Source organism: Achroia grisella, unplaced genomic scaffold (assembly GCF_030625045.1).
Source record: "Achroia grisella isolate CSIRO2021 unplaced genomic scaffold, CSIRO_AGI_Agris_v1 utg2946, whole genome shotgun sequence".
Lineage (NCBI taxonomy): Eukaryota > Metazoa > Arthropoda > Insecta > Lepidoptera > Pyralidae > Achroia > Achroia grisella.
Genome location: NW_026712782.1, coordinates 828290 through 842093, shown reverse-complemented (window position 1 = coordinate 842093; position 13804 = coordinate 828290). Strand labels below are relative to the sequence as shown.

At 32.7% G+C, this 13804-nt stretch overlaps 3 protein-coding genes across 4 annotated transcripts in view; 1 reads left to right on the top strand and 2 right to left on the bottom strand.

Moving 5' to 3' along the window:
• Positions 1 to 425: 425 nt before the first annotated feature.
• On the bottom strand, positions 426 to 5839 carry LOC131843254 (polyubiquitin-A). Of its 2 annotated transcripts, XM_059191881.1 has the most exons (4): positions 5683 to 5839; positions 1881 to 4617; positions 1042 to 1652; positions 426 to 813 (listed from the first exon to the last, which is right to left on the bottom strand). In XM_059191881.1, exons 2-4 carry the CDS (start codon positions 4609 to 4611, stop codon positions 502 to 504), a joined length of 3654 nt encoding a protein of 1217 aa, XP_059047864.1. In that variant the 5' UTR covers positions 4612 to 4617; positions 5683 to 5839; the 3' UTR covers positions 426 to 501. The 2 variants fall into 2 exon arrangements, with proteins under 2 accessions (XP_059047864.1, XP_059047863.1); XM_059191880.1 differs by having other exon boundaries at positions 1042 to 4617; positions 5683 to 5838.
• A 1213-nt stretch (positions 5840 to 7052) lies between these two features.
• LOC131843275 (cytochrome c oxidase assembly protein COX16 homolog, mitochondrial) lies at positions 7053 to 8107 on the bottom strand. The gene is made up of 3 exons (XM_059191909.1): positions 8067 to 8107; positions 7871 to 8034; positions 7053 to 7327 (listed from the first exon to the last, which is right to left on the bottom strand). Exons 2-3 carry the CDS (start codon positions 8002 to 8004, stop codon positions 7150 to 7152), a joined length of 312 nt encoding a protein of 103 aa, XP_059047892.1. The 5' UTR covers positions 8005 to 8034; positions 8067 to 8107; the 3' UTR covers positions 7053 to 7149.
• Positions 8108 to 9019: 912 nt separating this feature from the next.
• LOC131843285 (tyrosine-protein kinase CSK) overlaps positions 9020 to 13804 on the top strand; it is a 41934-nt gene continuing 37149 nt past the window's right edge. Inside the window, exon 1 of the mRNA XM_059191919.1 lies at positions 9020 to 9146. The gene's annotated coding sequence lies outside the window, so the exon portion shown is untranslated. The remainder of the gene's footprint in view (positions 9147 to 13804) is intronic.

The following is a 13804-nucleotide window of genomic DNA, read 5'->3' as shown; positions in this document are numbered from 1 at the left end:
AGCCAGGGCGAGTAACTAGTATAGAATAAATTCCATGGTGGCATATTCTTGTAAATAATGTATACAAAAAAATGTATCTATGTATTAATATCAGTTGTCCAACACCCTTAACACAAGCTCTGCTTATTAGTTTGTATATATAATACATTATACCTGGGCGAAGCCAGGGCGAGTAACTAGTATAGAATAAATTCCATGGTGGCATATTCTTGTAAATAATGTATCCAAAAAATGCATCTATGTATTAATATCAGTTGTCCAGCACCCTTAACACAAGCTCTGCTTGTTAGTTTGGTATTATATGGCTCTGTGTGTATTGTCATGATATGAATTTAGCAAAGCCCAATTTTAGAACGGTTACGCCGATAGTACTATATGCAGATTCAATAAAATATTTAGATAAGGACTGTAAAACACAACAACAATTAAAGTAATGAGTAATTTCTTTATTTTTCTTAATAAACTCTATTCATGTAATGAACCTAAGGAAACGAAACATACTTAATTTCCACCTCTCAGTCTCAACACAAGATGTAAAGTAGATTCTTTCTGAATATTGTAATCAGAAAGCGTACGGCCGTCTTCCAATTGCTTGCCGGCGAAAATAAGTCGTTGTTGATCTGGAGGAATACCTTCTTTGTCTTGAATTTTAGCCTTAACATTTTCGATGGTGTCTGAGGGTTCAACTTCTAAAGTAATTGTCTTACCAGTCAATGTCTTGACAAAAATTTGCATACCACCACGAAGTCGCAATACTAAATGTAATGTCGATTCTTTTTGTATGTTATAATCAGAGAGTGTGCGACCATCTTCTAACTGTTTTCCGGCAAAGATAAGACGTTGCTGGTCAGGTGGAATGCCTTCCTTATCTTGAATTTTAGCTTTCACGTTCTCAATAGTGTCAGAAGGCTCAACCTCCAAAGTGATTGTTTTACCTGTCAATGTTTTTACGAAAATTTGCATACCACCACGAAGTCGTAAAACAAGATGTAGTGTGGATTCCTTCTGAATATTGTAATCTGAGAGTGTGCGACCATCTTCCAATTGCTTACCAGCAAAGATCAATCTCTGTTGGTCTGGGGGAATACCCTCTTTATCTTGGATTTTAGCTTTAACATTCTCAATGGTGTCAGAAGGTTCAACTTCTAAAGTGATTGTTTTACCTGTCAATGTTTTTACGAAAATTTGCATACCACCTCGAAGACGTAAAACAAGATGTAGTGTGGATTCCTTCTGGATATTGTAATCTGAGAGTGTGCGACCATCTTCTAACTGCTTACCAGCAAAGATCAATCTCTGTTGGTCTGGAGGAATACCTTCTTTATCTTGAATTTTGGCTTTAACATTCTCAATGGTGTCTGAAGCTTCAACCTCCAAAGTGATTGTTTTACCTGTCAATGTCTTTACAAAAATTTGCATACCACCTCGGAGACGTAAAACAAGATGTAGTGTGGATTCCTTCTGGATATTGTAATCTGAGAGTGTGCGACCATCTTCCAACTGCTTACCAGCAAAGATCAATCTTTGTTGGTCTGGAGGAATACCTTCTTTATCTTGAATTTTGGCTTTAACATTCTCAATGGTGTCTGAAGCTTCAACCTCCAAAGTGATTGTTTTACCTGTCAATGTCTTTACGAAAATTTGCATACCACCTCGGAGACGTAAAACAAGATGTAGTGTGGATTCCTTCTGGATATTGTAATCTGACAGTGTGCGACCATCTTCCAATTGCTTACCAGCAAAGATCAATCTCTGTTGGTCTGGAGGAATACCTTCTTTATCTTGAATTTTGGCTTTAACATTCTCAATGGTGTCTGAAGCTTCAACTTCCAAAGTGATTGTTTTACCTGTCAATGTCTTGACAAAAATCTGCATACCACCTCGGAGACGTAGAACAAGATGTAGTGTGGATTCCTTCTGGATATTGTAATCTGAGAGTGTGCGACCATCTTCTAACTGCTTACCAGCAAAGATCAATCTCTGTTGGTCTGGGGGAATACCTTCTTTATCTTGAATTTTGGCTTTAACATTCTCAATGGTGTCTGAAGCTTCAACCTCCAAAGTGATTGTTTTACCTGTCAATGTCTTTACGAAAATTTGCATACCACCTCGGAGACGTAAAACAAGATGTAGTGTGGATTCCTTCTGGATATTGTAATCTGACAGTGTGCGACCATCTTCCAATTGCTTACCAGCAAAGATCAATCTCTGTTGGTCTGGAGGAATACCTTCTTTATCTTGAATTTTGGCTTTAACATTCTCAATGGTGTCTGAAGCTTCAACCTCCAAAGTGATTGTTTTACCTGTCAATGTCTTTACGAAAATTTGCATACCACCTCGGAGACGTAGAACAAGATGTAGTGTGGATTCCTTCTGGATATTGTAATCTGAGAGTGTGCGACCATCTTCCAACTGCTTACCAGCAAAGATCAATCTCTGTTGGTCTGGGGGAATACCTTCTTTATCCTGGATTTTAGCTTTAACATTCTCAATGGTGTCAGAAGGTTCAACTTCTAAAGTAATAGTTTTACCAGTCAATGTCTTGACAAAAATCTGCATACCACCTCGGAGACGTAGAACAAGATGTAGTGTGGATTCCTTCTGGATATTGTAATCTGAGAGTGTGCGACCATCTTCCAACTGCTTACCAGCAAAGATCAATCTCTGTTGGTCTGGGGGAATACCTTCTTTATCTTGAATTTTGGCTTTAACATTCTCAATGGTGTCTGAAGCTTCAACCTCCAAAGTGATTGTTTTACCTGTCAATGTCTTTACGAAAATTTGCATTCCACCTCGGAGACGTAAAACAAGATGTAGTGTGGATTCCTTCTGGATATTGTAATCTGACAGTGTGCGACCATCTTCCAATTGCTTACCAGCAAAGATCAATCTCTGTTGGTCTGGGGGAATACCTTCTTTATCTTGAATTTTGGCTTTAACATTCTCAATGGTGTCTGAAGCTTCAACCTCCAAAGTGATTGTTTTACCTGTCAATGTCTTTACGAATATTTGCATACCACCTCGGAGACGTAACACAAGATGTAGTGTGGATTCCTTCTGGATATTGTAATCTGAGAGTGTGCGACCATCTTCCAACTGCTTACCAGCAAAGATCAATCTCTGTTGGTCTGGGGGAATACCTTCTTTATCTTGAATTTTGGCTTTAACATTCTCAATGGTGTCTGAAGCTTCAACCTCCAAAGTGATTGTTTTACCTGTCAATGTCTTTACAAAAATTTGCATACCACCTCGGAGACGTAAAACAAGATGTAGTGTGGATTCCTTCTGGATATTGTAATCTGAGAGTGTGCGACCATCTTCCAACTGCTTACCAGCAAAGATCAATCTCTGTTGGTCTGGAGGAATACCTTCTTTATCTTGAATTTTGGCTTTAACATTCTCAATGGTGTCTGAAGCTTCAACCTCCAAAGTGATTGTTTTACCTGTCAATGTCTTTACAAAAATTTGCATACCACCTCGGAGACGTAAAACAAGATGTAGTGTGGATTCCTTCTGGATATTGTAATCTGAGAGTGTGCGACCATCTTCCAACTGCTTACCAGCAAAGATCAATCTCTGTTGGTCTGGGGGAATACCTTCTTTATCCTGGATTTTAGCTTTAACATTCTCAATGGTGTCAGAAGGTTCAACTTCTAAAGTAATAGTTTTACCAGTCAATGTCTTGACAAAAATCTGCATACCACCTCGGAGACGTAGAACAAGATGTAGTGTGGATTCCTTCTGGATATTGTAATCTGAGAGTGTGCGACCATCTTCCAACTGCTTACCAGCAAAGATCAATCTCTGTTGGTCTGGGGGAATACCTTCTTTATCTTGAATTTTGGCTTTAACATTCTCAATGGTGTCTGAAGCTTCAACCTCCAAAGTGATTGTTTTACCTGTCAATGTCTTTACGAAAATTTGCATTCCACCTCGGAGACGTAAAACAAGATGTAGTGTGGATTCCTTCTGGATATTGTAATCTGACAGTGTGCGACCATCTTCCAATTGCTTACCAGCAAAGATCAATCTCTGTTGGTCTGGGGGAATACCTTCTTTATCTTGAATTTTGGCTTTAACATTCTCAATGGTGTCTGAAGCTTCAACCTCCAAAGTGATTGTTTTACCTGTCAATGTCTTTACGAATATTTGCATACCACCTCGGAGACGTAACACAAGATGTAGTGTGGATTCCTTCTGGATATTGTAATCTGAGAGTGTGCGACCATCTTCCAACTGCTTACCAGCAAAGATCAATCTCTGTTGGTCTGGAGGAATACCTTCTTTATCTTGAATTTTGGCTTTAACATTCTCAATGGTGTCTGAAGCTTCAACCTCCAAAGTGATTGTTTTACCTGTCAATGTCTTTACAAAAATTTGCATACCACCTCGGAGACGTAAAACAAGATGTAGTGTGGATTCCTTCTGGATATTGTAATCTGAGAGTGTGCGACCATCTTCCAACTGCTTACCAGCAAAGATCAATCTCTGTTGGTCTGGGGGAATACCTTCTTTATCCTGGATTTTAGCTTTAACATTCTCAATAGTATCAGAAGGTTCCACTTCCAAAGTAATAGTCTTCCCAGTTAAAGTCTTCACAAAGATCTGCATTTTGATCTGAAAAAGAAAAACCATTCAGTATAAAATCAATGCATTAACACTACATTGAATACAATTTATGTCAAAATGCCATAGGTATACATTATTTTTGTGCTTAATGCACAGTTAAATAAATAATTTACATTAATAACATTGTCTTTATCAATGGATGTTCTGTGTATTATTCACAACTTTTAAAAACACTTAAATATTTTCAATACAGATTTTTAATGTATTGAAAATATTTAGGTGAATAAGTAAATTTAAGCAAAGTAAAATTGAAATATGATGGTAATACAGTTATTTTGCAAATAAAAATGTAAGTATAAAAATAGTGGCACAGAACTACCTGTAATAAATAAGAAAAGAAAAATAATAAAAAAAAGACAAGAACAAGTTTGGGAGTGAGTTGTTATCATGGGAAAAAGTATCCGTAAAAATGCACAATATTAAATCAACAAAACATCATATATAGCGCTTGAAAACCATTCCAATTCACTATGATTGATATGAATGAACAAACTGTACTTCAGGCTCATATTCTAATGGTGACCCGCCAGCGTATACTACCACTAGCGCAATGCATCATCCGTTATGACCCATTAAATATAAAAGACTCATCAGTGAGACGTGGCGGACAGCAACAACATTGTTGAAATTATAAAAGAAGGTCACTTCCATGGTTTTTTTCCTTGTGTAACAATATTTCACGACATAATCGCTATACTTTTCTAACAGATTTTGACACCTTTTACAAGCAGTTAGTTTGGTTTAAATTAATATAATCAATTTTGAAATATTTGTTAGTATCATACATAATTATGAATGAACTAGATAAAATCAAAACAAAATGGCGTCCATTGAATTTGCGACGCAACTCCATTTTAGAATAGATCCACAATTCTATTGATAGTAATTCATTTCATCATTTGACTAAAATAAATAGACTTTGGTTTACGTAAGATTATTGAAAGTATAAGGTATACTTCATAAAATTTGCGAAATATGTATTGTTCTAGAAAAATGTAAGAAAACTATCATATCTTATCTTGTGACTATTATATTACAGTAAATAATACTCACCAATTTTTATCCACTAGAATTTTGATAAATCTGTGTACGGGTAATAATTTTCTTTGTTTTAATAATCGTATTCTCTCAGCAGCTCTGAAGCGTTCACAAGTATTGTAAGCGTAATTTTTTTAACAATAAAACGGTTCTACCTTGCGTGCTTCCCTTTTTATAGACGCGGATACTGCGGAATTGCGATCAATGCTTTGTATCAAACGGATGATGCCGATCATTACCGAACATAGTTTGTCTTTGTCTAATTTAGTAGTAAAGAAAAAGATAGAATATTTAGTCGATTCTGGAACACAACGTGCCGAATAACATATGCGTCATAAGTTTATGACTCCTGCTTTGTGACGTTTCTCTTATCCTGAAATCTCGTGTAATTGAAGCGCAATCCATCATTATCTTTTCTTTAAAAGAAAATTACAAAGAGTATAGAAATTTGATTACAGTAATAAAATCATCCGACATTAAATTTTTATATAGATTAGGGATAAAAAATATCAAATGTGAAAATAGATAGTTTTGAAAGCCATCATTCGATTTTGGTTGATTAAATCGATGCGATGGTCGATATAATTTAAAAATAGAATGCCACGTGTATGTCTACCATTTCGTATGTTTTCTACTACGATTTATTCTATCAACAATATATAAACCAACAATACAATGTATGTGTAGCTGTTATGTTTAGTTATTAGAAACATGTTGTATTATTTAGTTAGTAATGATTATTGTTAGAATTACGTGTTTTATAATCTGGTCAATAAGTTATGAAAAAAATAAAATAGTTTAAATAAACTATATTGTTTATAAATTAGTTTATCACAACATCTATAGAGCACATAATAAGTTTATAAGAATATTATATATAAATGCTACTACAGCCCTACTATCGATCTCAATATAATACTGACATATCGATATTACTGACGAATTATCGATACTGATTTATGTCGTAAAATATCTGTTGGCCCATTCTGGGGTAATTGAATTTATATAGAATGGAAAGAAAAGAAACACATTTTTTCTATACAAATAGGAGTATTGCGTAATACTTATTACAAATCGGTTTTATGAGTAGTTACGTCTACGACAACAAATTAGTTGGTTTGTGAACTATTCAAGACTTCTAGTCCACTAATCAGAAACTCAAATCGGCTCTCTTATCCTCAATAGTCTCATGGTTATTGCTAATCATCTGATTACATATCTATATATGATTGTATATATCAATATTGATAGCTAAATTGTATTTAAATAATTAATGAATATAATGTAATGCTTAATAAATCTACACATCTGTATTGAAGACATATTATAAATTTTATAAAATCTAAATTGGTAAAATGTGTATTTCATATTTATACTTCTTATGACAACTTCACGAAAATAAAATGCAATCATATTTAACATTTTTATTTCTTACTTAAAATTACTAAATAACTGATCAACAATTTTACATTAAATTCTTTTTTAAGTTTTTTGACTCATAGCTTCCCAAGGTCTAGGACCACGCTTATTTTCCCAGTTATCTATATCCAGCTTCTGTATTTCTTCAAATGTATCTTCCAATGTTACATTTTTTTCTCTATGAAGTCCCATTTTTTCAGCTTCTTCTTTGCTGACACCTTTTACTTGTGAAAATTGATATCTGTTAAAAATTAAAGAAGTTCAATCTAGAACTACATACATTGTTATGCCATGCTACAACTATAAAGGTATCATTTCAAAACCAGATATTATTAATGAGGTACATACAAAAATAAACCCAACTACCTCTTCAGATTTACTGAAATAAATTATTAAATAAATACAATAAATTATTACATAAGACAATGAAGACTACTAAAATGTTTGATTTTTAGGTTTTTTCTCTATTTACTATATACCAGTAGTCATAACTTATTTCTTGAGTTACTGATAGGCTGTAGCCTTTAAATGTAGAAAGTTTACTAGCAGATTTTTTTAAATTTAGGCATGGGCATCAATCTGGAATTTATATTAGATCCATAATCTTCTCTTATATAAAAAAGATACTAATTTTATGGGGTCTACCGAGTTTTCAGGGAGTGAATGTATTACTATAGGAATTTGCATTGCCTTTATTATTCTTATTTTAATTAGAATAATAACAAAGGTAACAAAAACAACAAAACACTTGGTTGTGAACTTAAAAATAAGTTTAATTTATAACCTGATTTGTGTCCACTCTCTTAAACCGAATGAACCCCCCAGCACAAATAGTAAAAAAGGTAAACCATATTTAATAGACTTCCTTTTGCTCAAGGTAGTTGCTGAATTTCGTAATGTTTCTATAAATGTATACATTTTATTACATTATTTATTATTATATTACAATCAAGGAACATAATACTCTAAAGAGATTACAAATATCCAGAAAATGATAATCATAGATCAAAGAATTTTTTTTTTTGCATTCCCAGGAAAGGCAAAGGCACCCGGCTCATACATCCATTGTCTTTGACACTACTAAAGTACGTACTACGTACTTAAATAATTATTTTGTATGTTTTACAATAAATTCTGTATGGAGCGCGGGATCTCCGTGTGAACTAAAAAATAAAGCTAAAAGAAATTGCAATTTCTATTATATTTATTTTCCCATAATGATTTTATATCAGTCTTTTTTCTATCCCGATTTTCTTGATCAAGACAGAATTTGGGTAGGAATAGCCATATCCAAACTCTGTTATTCATTTCCCAAACCTATTTTTAGAATATGTACTTCGTCCCGTACCGTACCCGTAGTGTACCAAGTCGTATAATAATAATATTAAAAAAGTGTACATATCGTATATTGACCTATTTCCTATATGTATAAATCTCGTAAATGTATGATGATTGTCATACGGTTGACATGTCTGCACAACACTGTAAATAATACAAAATAACTGTATATTATTGTGGACAGTGTGTATATGGAGCTTTAAATATTTGAATAAAGTGTGGCTCAAGACAAGCCACACTCTTTTCAATATTAAAATTTACTTCGTGTGTGTATCATTCACATAATTCACATTCGTAATACCATACAGTCTTATTACAAACATCGTTCTAAAATTACATTTATTTTTTTATATCGATCTATCAGACGACAAAACAACTGAAATAAAGATTAGAAGTGTCAACCCTGATTTCGAGACCCTGCAAATATTGTAATCTTGCACAGCCTCCCATGAGAAAGCAACCCATAACAAATAAACTAAGTTAAACTATGTAGTGAATTTGAAAGAAAAAGTTTCATAAAAATAAGATGGATCCGACCGAATTTGTTTTAGTTGGCAACTCTATAAAAAAGTAAAGAAATTTATAAAATGGCGGATCTATATGTGACGTATGTGTTGTGTCTAGTATGTTATGAATGAATTAATTCTTTTATTATAGTGCTAACATTATGAATTGAAGACTTTATATTATATTATCACATTAACTTCAATTTTCTACGTTTGGTAAGTTATTTTTCTTTTGACTCATGCTTGTTTTAATATATTATGACTAATAACTTTGTCACGGTCTAGTGGTGTACTGAGGTAGATTGTAGGCGGGATTTAAGGCCCCTTTTTGTAAATTATTCATCCAATTCAAATGTCATATCATAAATAAAATACCCATTGATTAGAATGTAAATGTCTCCATAAACTACAATAGGTTATTTGTGCAATATGTTTAATTGTTATTTAGCGATGCATACATTATTATAGGTATAAAGACAAATTTATTTAATACACATTACTCGTGGCGATTCTAATCAGGTAAATTCAAAATAAATAATCAACACTGATTCTTGTTGTTGTTAAAACAGGCTGCCTGTGGTGCTGTAACACAAGTTAATAATAGAATTTTTAAGTTAGACTCATTAAGGAGGTTTTACACTTCAAAATTGATAATAGTCGATTTTGAAGTATTATTCTTAAAATTTACCTCTATTTTTACTTGTAATTAAATTTCTATATACTATTATTCCGAAAATCTATTTGCTTCTAGTCTCCATTGCTGTGTCTACTGCATTTTAAACCATTTTCAGTGTTCTAACAAATATATAAATATTGAAATCTTTTAACAGTTATTAAATTAATGTAAAAAATAGTAATATATTAAATGTGATCATGAAAAGAATGAACTATGAAATAAAGCAATGTAGATTTTTATTTATATTATTAAGTGATTAGTGAATTGCAATGATATATAAATTAAGTAATCTATACTCAATTTTTGTTAATAATGTAAACAATGAGGACACTCACTATTCCTACCATAGATATACTAGTGATGCCGATAGCTGTATGAATAAAATATCAAGAATTGTATTGAATATTTTGATTAATATATTGAATGTGTTGATTTGTTTCACAAAATTAATTATTCATAATTACAAATATGTGTATAGTCTGACGGAAAACAATCTAAGTTTCACAAATGATGATTTGAAATTTTGTCACATATAATAAAATAAAAACTTATAAAATCACTTATTTAATAATAATGTAGATATTAATGAAATAATATACATAACTATAACATTATTCTAAAATCTCTATTCTTAAGATTTTAACAAATGAATACTGTTACCAAAAGTGGTGATATATAGAGTTAAAATCCTCAAGGCTCATCAAAAGAATAATGTAGCTTATTTTATTTGCTTATGTAAATATTTTTAAGATAAAATGTTTCGTTACATTTTCTGTAAAGAAAAACAAAAACTTTATACCTCTTATGCAGACAAAGTATTATGAAATAAGGCAAATTTTGAATACATATTATAGAGCATGACATTCGTTACTTTCTAACTTAACAGTTATTAACATAGGAATAAGATCTTGAAGATAATACAGTGTCAACAAGGAACTTTTACTATGGGAACCAAACAACTGATAGTCAATATAAACAATTCTTACTCATAAATATAAATACTTCTAGAGTAGGTATGAGAATTGAACATGCAACCATAGGAAGTGTGTTGAAACACCCAAATGAGCACTTATATAATGCGAACTTAAATATGAGTAAAACCAGTGATAGTAGTAAACTACAAAGTTTTAATAATGGGTACAAATATTTTAAGTTATATAATATCTAAAATAATAAGATGAACACTGGTTGTCACTCATTACTTTATTACGGTGTTGGGAGGGGATTGTTAACAACATACATAAATAGTCATACACAATGTACATAAATAATAATCGAAAGTCTTTTTAATGAACATTTAATTATCCAATATGGATTAAAATATTATTGTTTCTTAATTGTTGTAATCGTAATAAATAAACAAATTAATGAGTCGATTTTAATGTTTTATCAATTGGAATACCGATATTGATGGTCACAGACGAGACGAGGATCCATCATGCAATGCACCGAACGCAACACGATCTGCATGGTATGTTAGGCTGAAGGGGCAAGGCGACGACACACTCGGTCACGGGGCAATGCGGCGCGAACACTACCGTACACCGGATTACTCTCACGCTCCAGTTGTCACAAATATCACTAATTGTATTGCATTTTGCCACTGCACGGATGTGGAATTAGCGAGTATTGTGGATACATATATTCTTCGATACGCCAACTGACGGCCATTCACCCCGATTTTTCCAAGGTGCCAGGTATGACAATCACTCCCCAGCCATATGGATTACATCTCTATGGTTATATATACCTGGTGCCATAAATCACAATACGTGTACCATAAAGTTTAAAATGACTGAATATGTATTGAATTCAAATGTATGGTATCCACTATCCAGGAATTGGAACGCTATGACAACAAAAAAATATTTTTATACCCGCCATTACGTTAGCAACAATTTTACTGTCTGTTTCTAATTCTTGTTCGTTCTCATGTTCGTGGCGTTCTATCCCTACAGTGTGAAGCGCACAGAAATGATTTAGAAGCACGTCGTGAAGTAAGGCCACGATGTGGTAAGTGTCCTAATTTCGTACTCATCTGGTCACCGTTAGTATATCATTAGCGCAAAGGAGATTATCACTCCATCATAGGTGGCTTGTGTATGCAACATTTCCTGCATGCGGAATGGATCGGTGTCGGGTTGCCGTAACCCGAGAACGAGAACTCTACAGGAAATTAATACTCAATTGCTTGCTTAGTCTTTTTATATTATTATTTTTATTACTATACGAATATATTTAAAAAATACGGGTGTAGGGCGCTCATTCCAATATATAAACATATAAAAGTTTGAATACAAATTTTAGGTAATCCAAAAACTAATTGTAGCTAATAACCACATTGATCACGGCCTCTTTCATAAAAAAAAAGTTTAGGAGTTACTATGCCACAGATAGACGCACAGACATGTCAAATTACAACAAACCCTTTCTTAGTTTGCGCGGGGCGTAAAATAAGAATAATTAAAAAAAATTAACGAAAAATATGAAGGTGATGAATGTAGGATGGTAGATTACATCCAACATCGTTCCGTAATAAATATTTTAGTTCAAAATCAAAACATATTTTACTTAATCATTCCTAACTGTAGACAATGTTGTATAGTTTTTGTAATTAACAGATAATGCGGTAGTAGCAAGGCTTCGGCAGTGAATTGTCTTAATTGACCACGACGGCATAAGTGACCTAACTTCATCCTCCTTTTATCTATATTGTTCACTAGCGCATTATTAGATGCAGTCCAGATCACTATTTTATCATCATTCACAAAAAAGGTTTCCAATATTTAAGAAAGACATACTATTGTTTAACTGTTACTTATTCAGGTTAATCTAGCATATGGCTGGTAGCATATTTTGACACAGTAACATAGGTGTTAGCAACTGTGTCTTCTTCCTGCATAACATTACTTCCTTATGGTCAGGTGGTCCTACGTATGTATGCAAATATTTACGGCCTTTAAGATTCGATTACGCAGTTAAAATAAATAACATAGATGTCGACGGGCGACAGTTGTTTGTGTAATGTCTTTGCTAAAAGGGATATTCGTCGGCTGATGGACAGATCGCAACACCGGCTGTTGGCTGACAGTTTACGTTTGGCGGTCGCTTCGTCTGCACGCCGCTAATTCCTGCAATGCAGAATTACGTCAAGCTGTCAGTGTCTTGTTCTATTTGTCTATACATGTGTAACTATCAACAGTGTCACTTTAGTGTTATAAACAAAGAACCATACTGAGTGACTAACTCACAGCTAAGTGCTAACGAGGCAAACGGTGATCAACGCATTTTATTCAGTTCCCGAGTATATGCTTGATGAATACTGTTTTTGTATACAGTGATGTGGTGATAATCCAGCAGATACGGTTTGATTAAAATAAAGGGTCGCAGTTCTTCCTCACATGGTATGCATGTTGAATAATTCATTAGAATGTAATGAATATGTAATAATAATGACACCTTTATTTTGCGTATAAAGGTTCGATGAGAACAGAATTTTAAAAAATGTTTCAAATTAAATCTTCATATATACCTTAATATGTCAATTAAATTATTTAAGATGAGTATGTATTTATTACTAATTTTAATTTTAGGCTATATAGGTACTACAAAAAATCAATAGAAAACGTAATAAGCTATTTAATTCTGCAAAACCTGGCTTGTGTCAAGTCTTTCTTTTGTTTTTTTTTGTTTGAATTCGTTATTAGTTAAACTATATTATTTATCCGCAACAATTGAATGACTTTACTGCCCATTATCAGTTGTAGTACATATTGAATTATTACGTCAACTCTGGATATAATGGAAACAGGCAAGATTATCCCAATGATCCTGCTTTGCATTAGGCAATTTATTTATATTAGAATTTGTAATATACTTGTATGTATTAATAATAATATAAATTTATTAAGCAAACATTAGTATACATTAATTTAAGTTGGCAGCATGTATACATGTACACACACGTACATATACATATATACACGCAGACACTCCAACATAGTAAAACAATTAAAATTAGTAGTACCTACTTATTTATTGGAAACAAAATACATTTCAATATGAGTTACTGATTAGTAGTATTAAAAAGTACTTGTATAATTTAAATTACCTCTTTAACTGTATTCTTTAAGGAATTTCACTGAAAATATTTAAGCTTTTTTTATTATTGTCTAAAAAAATTTGCATGTCTATGAAG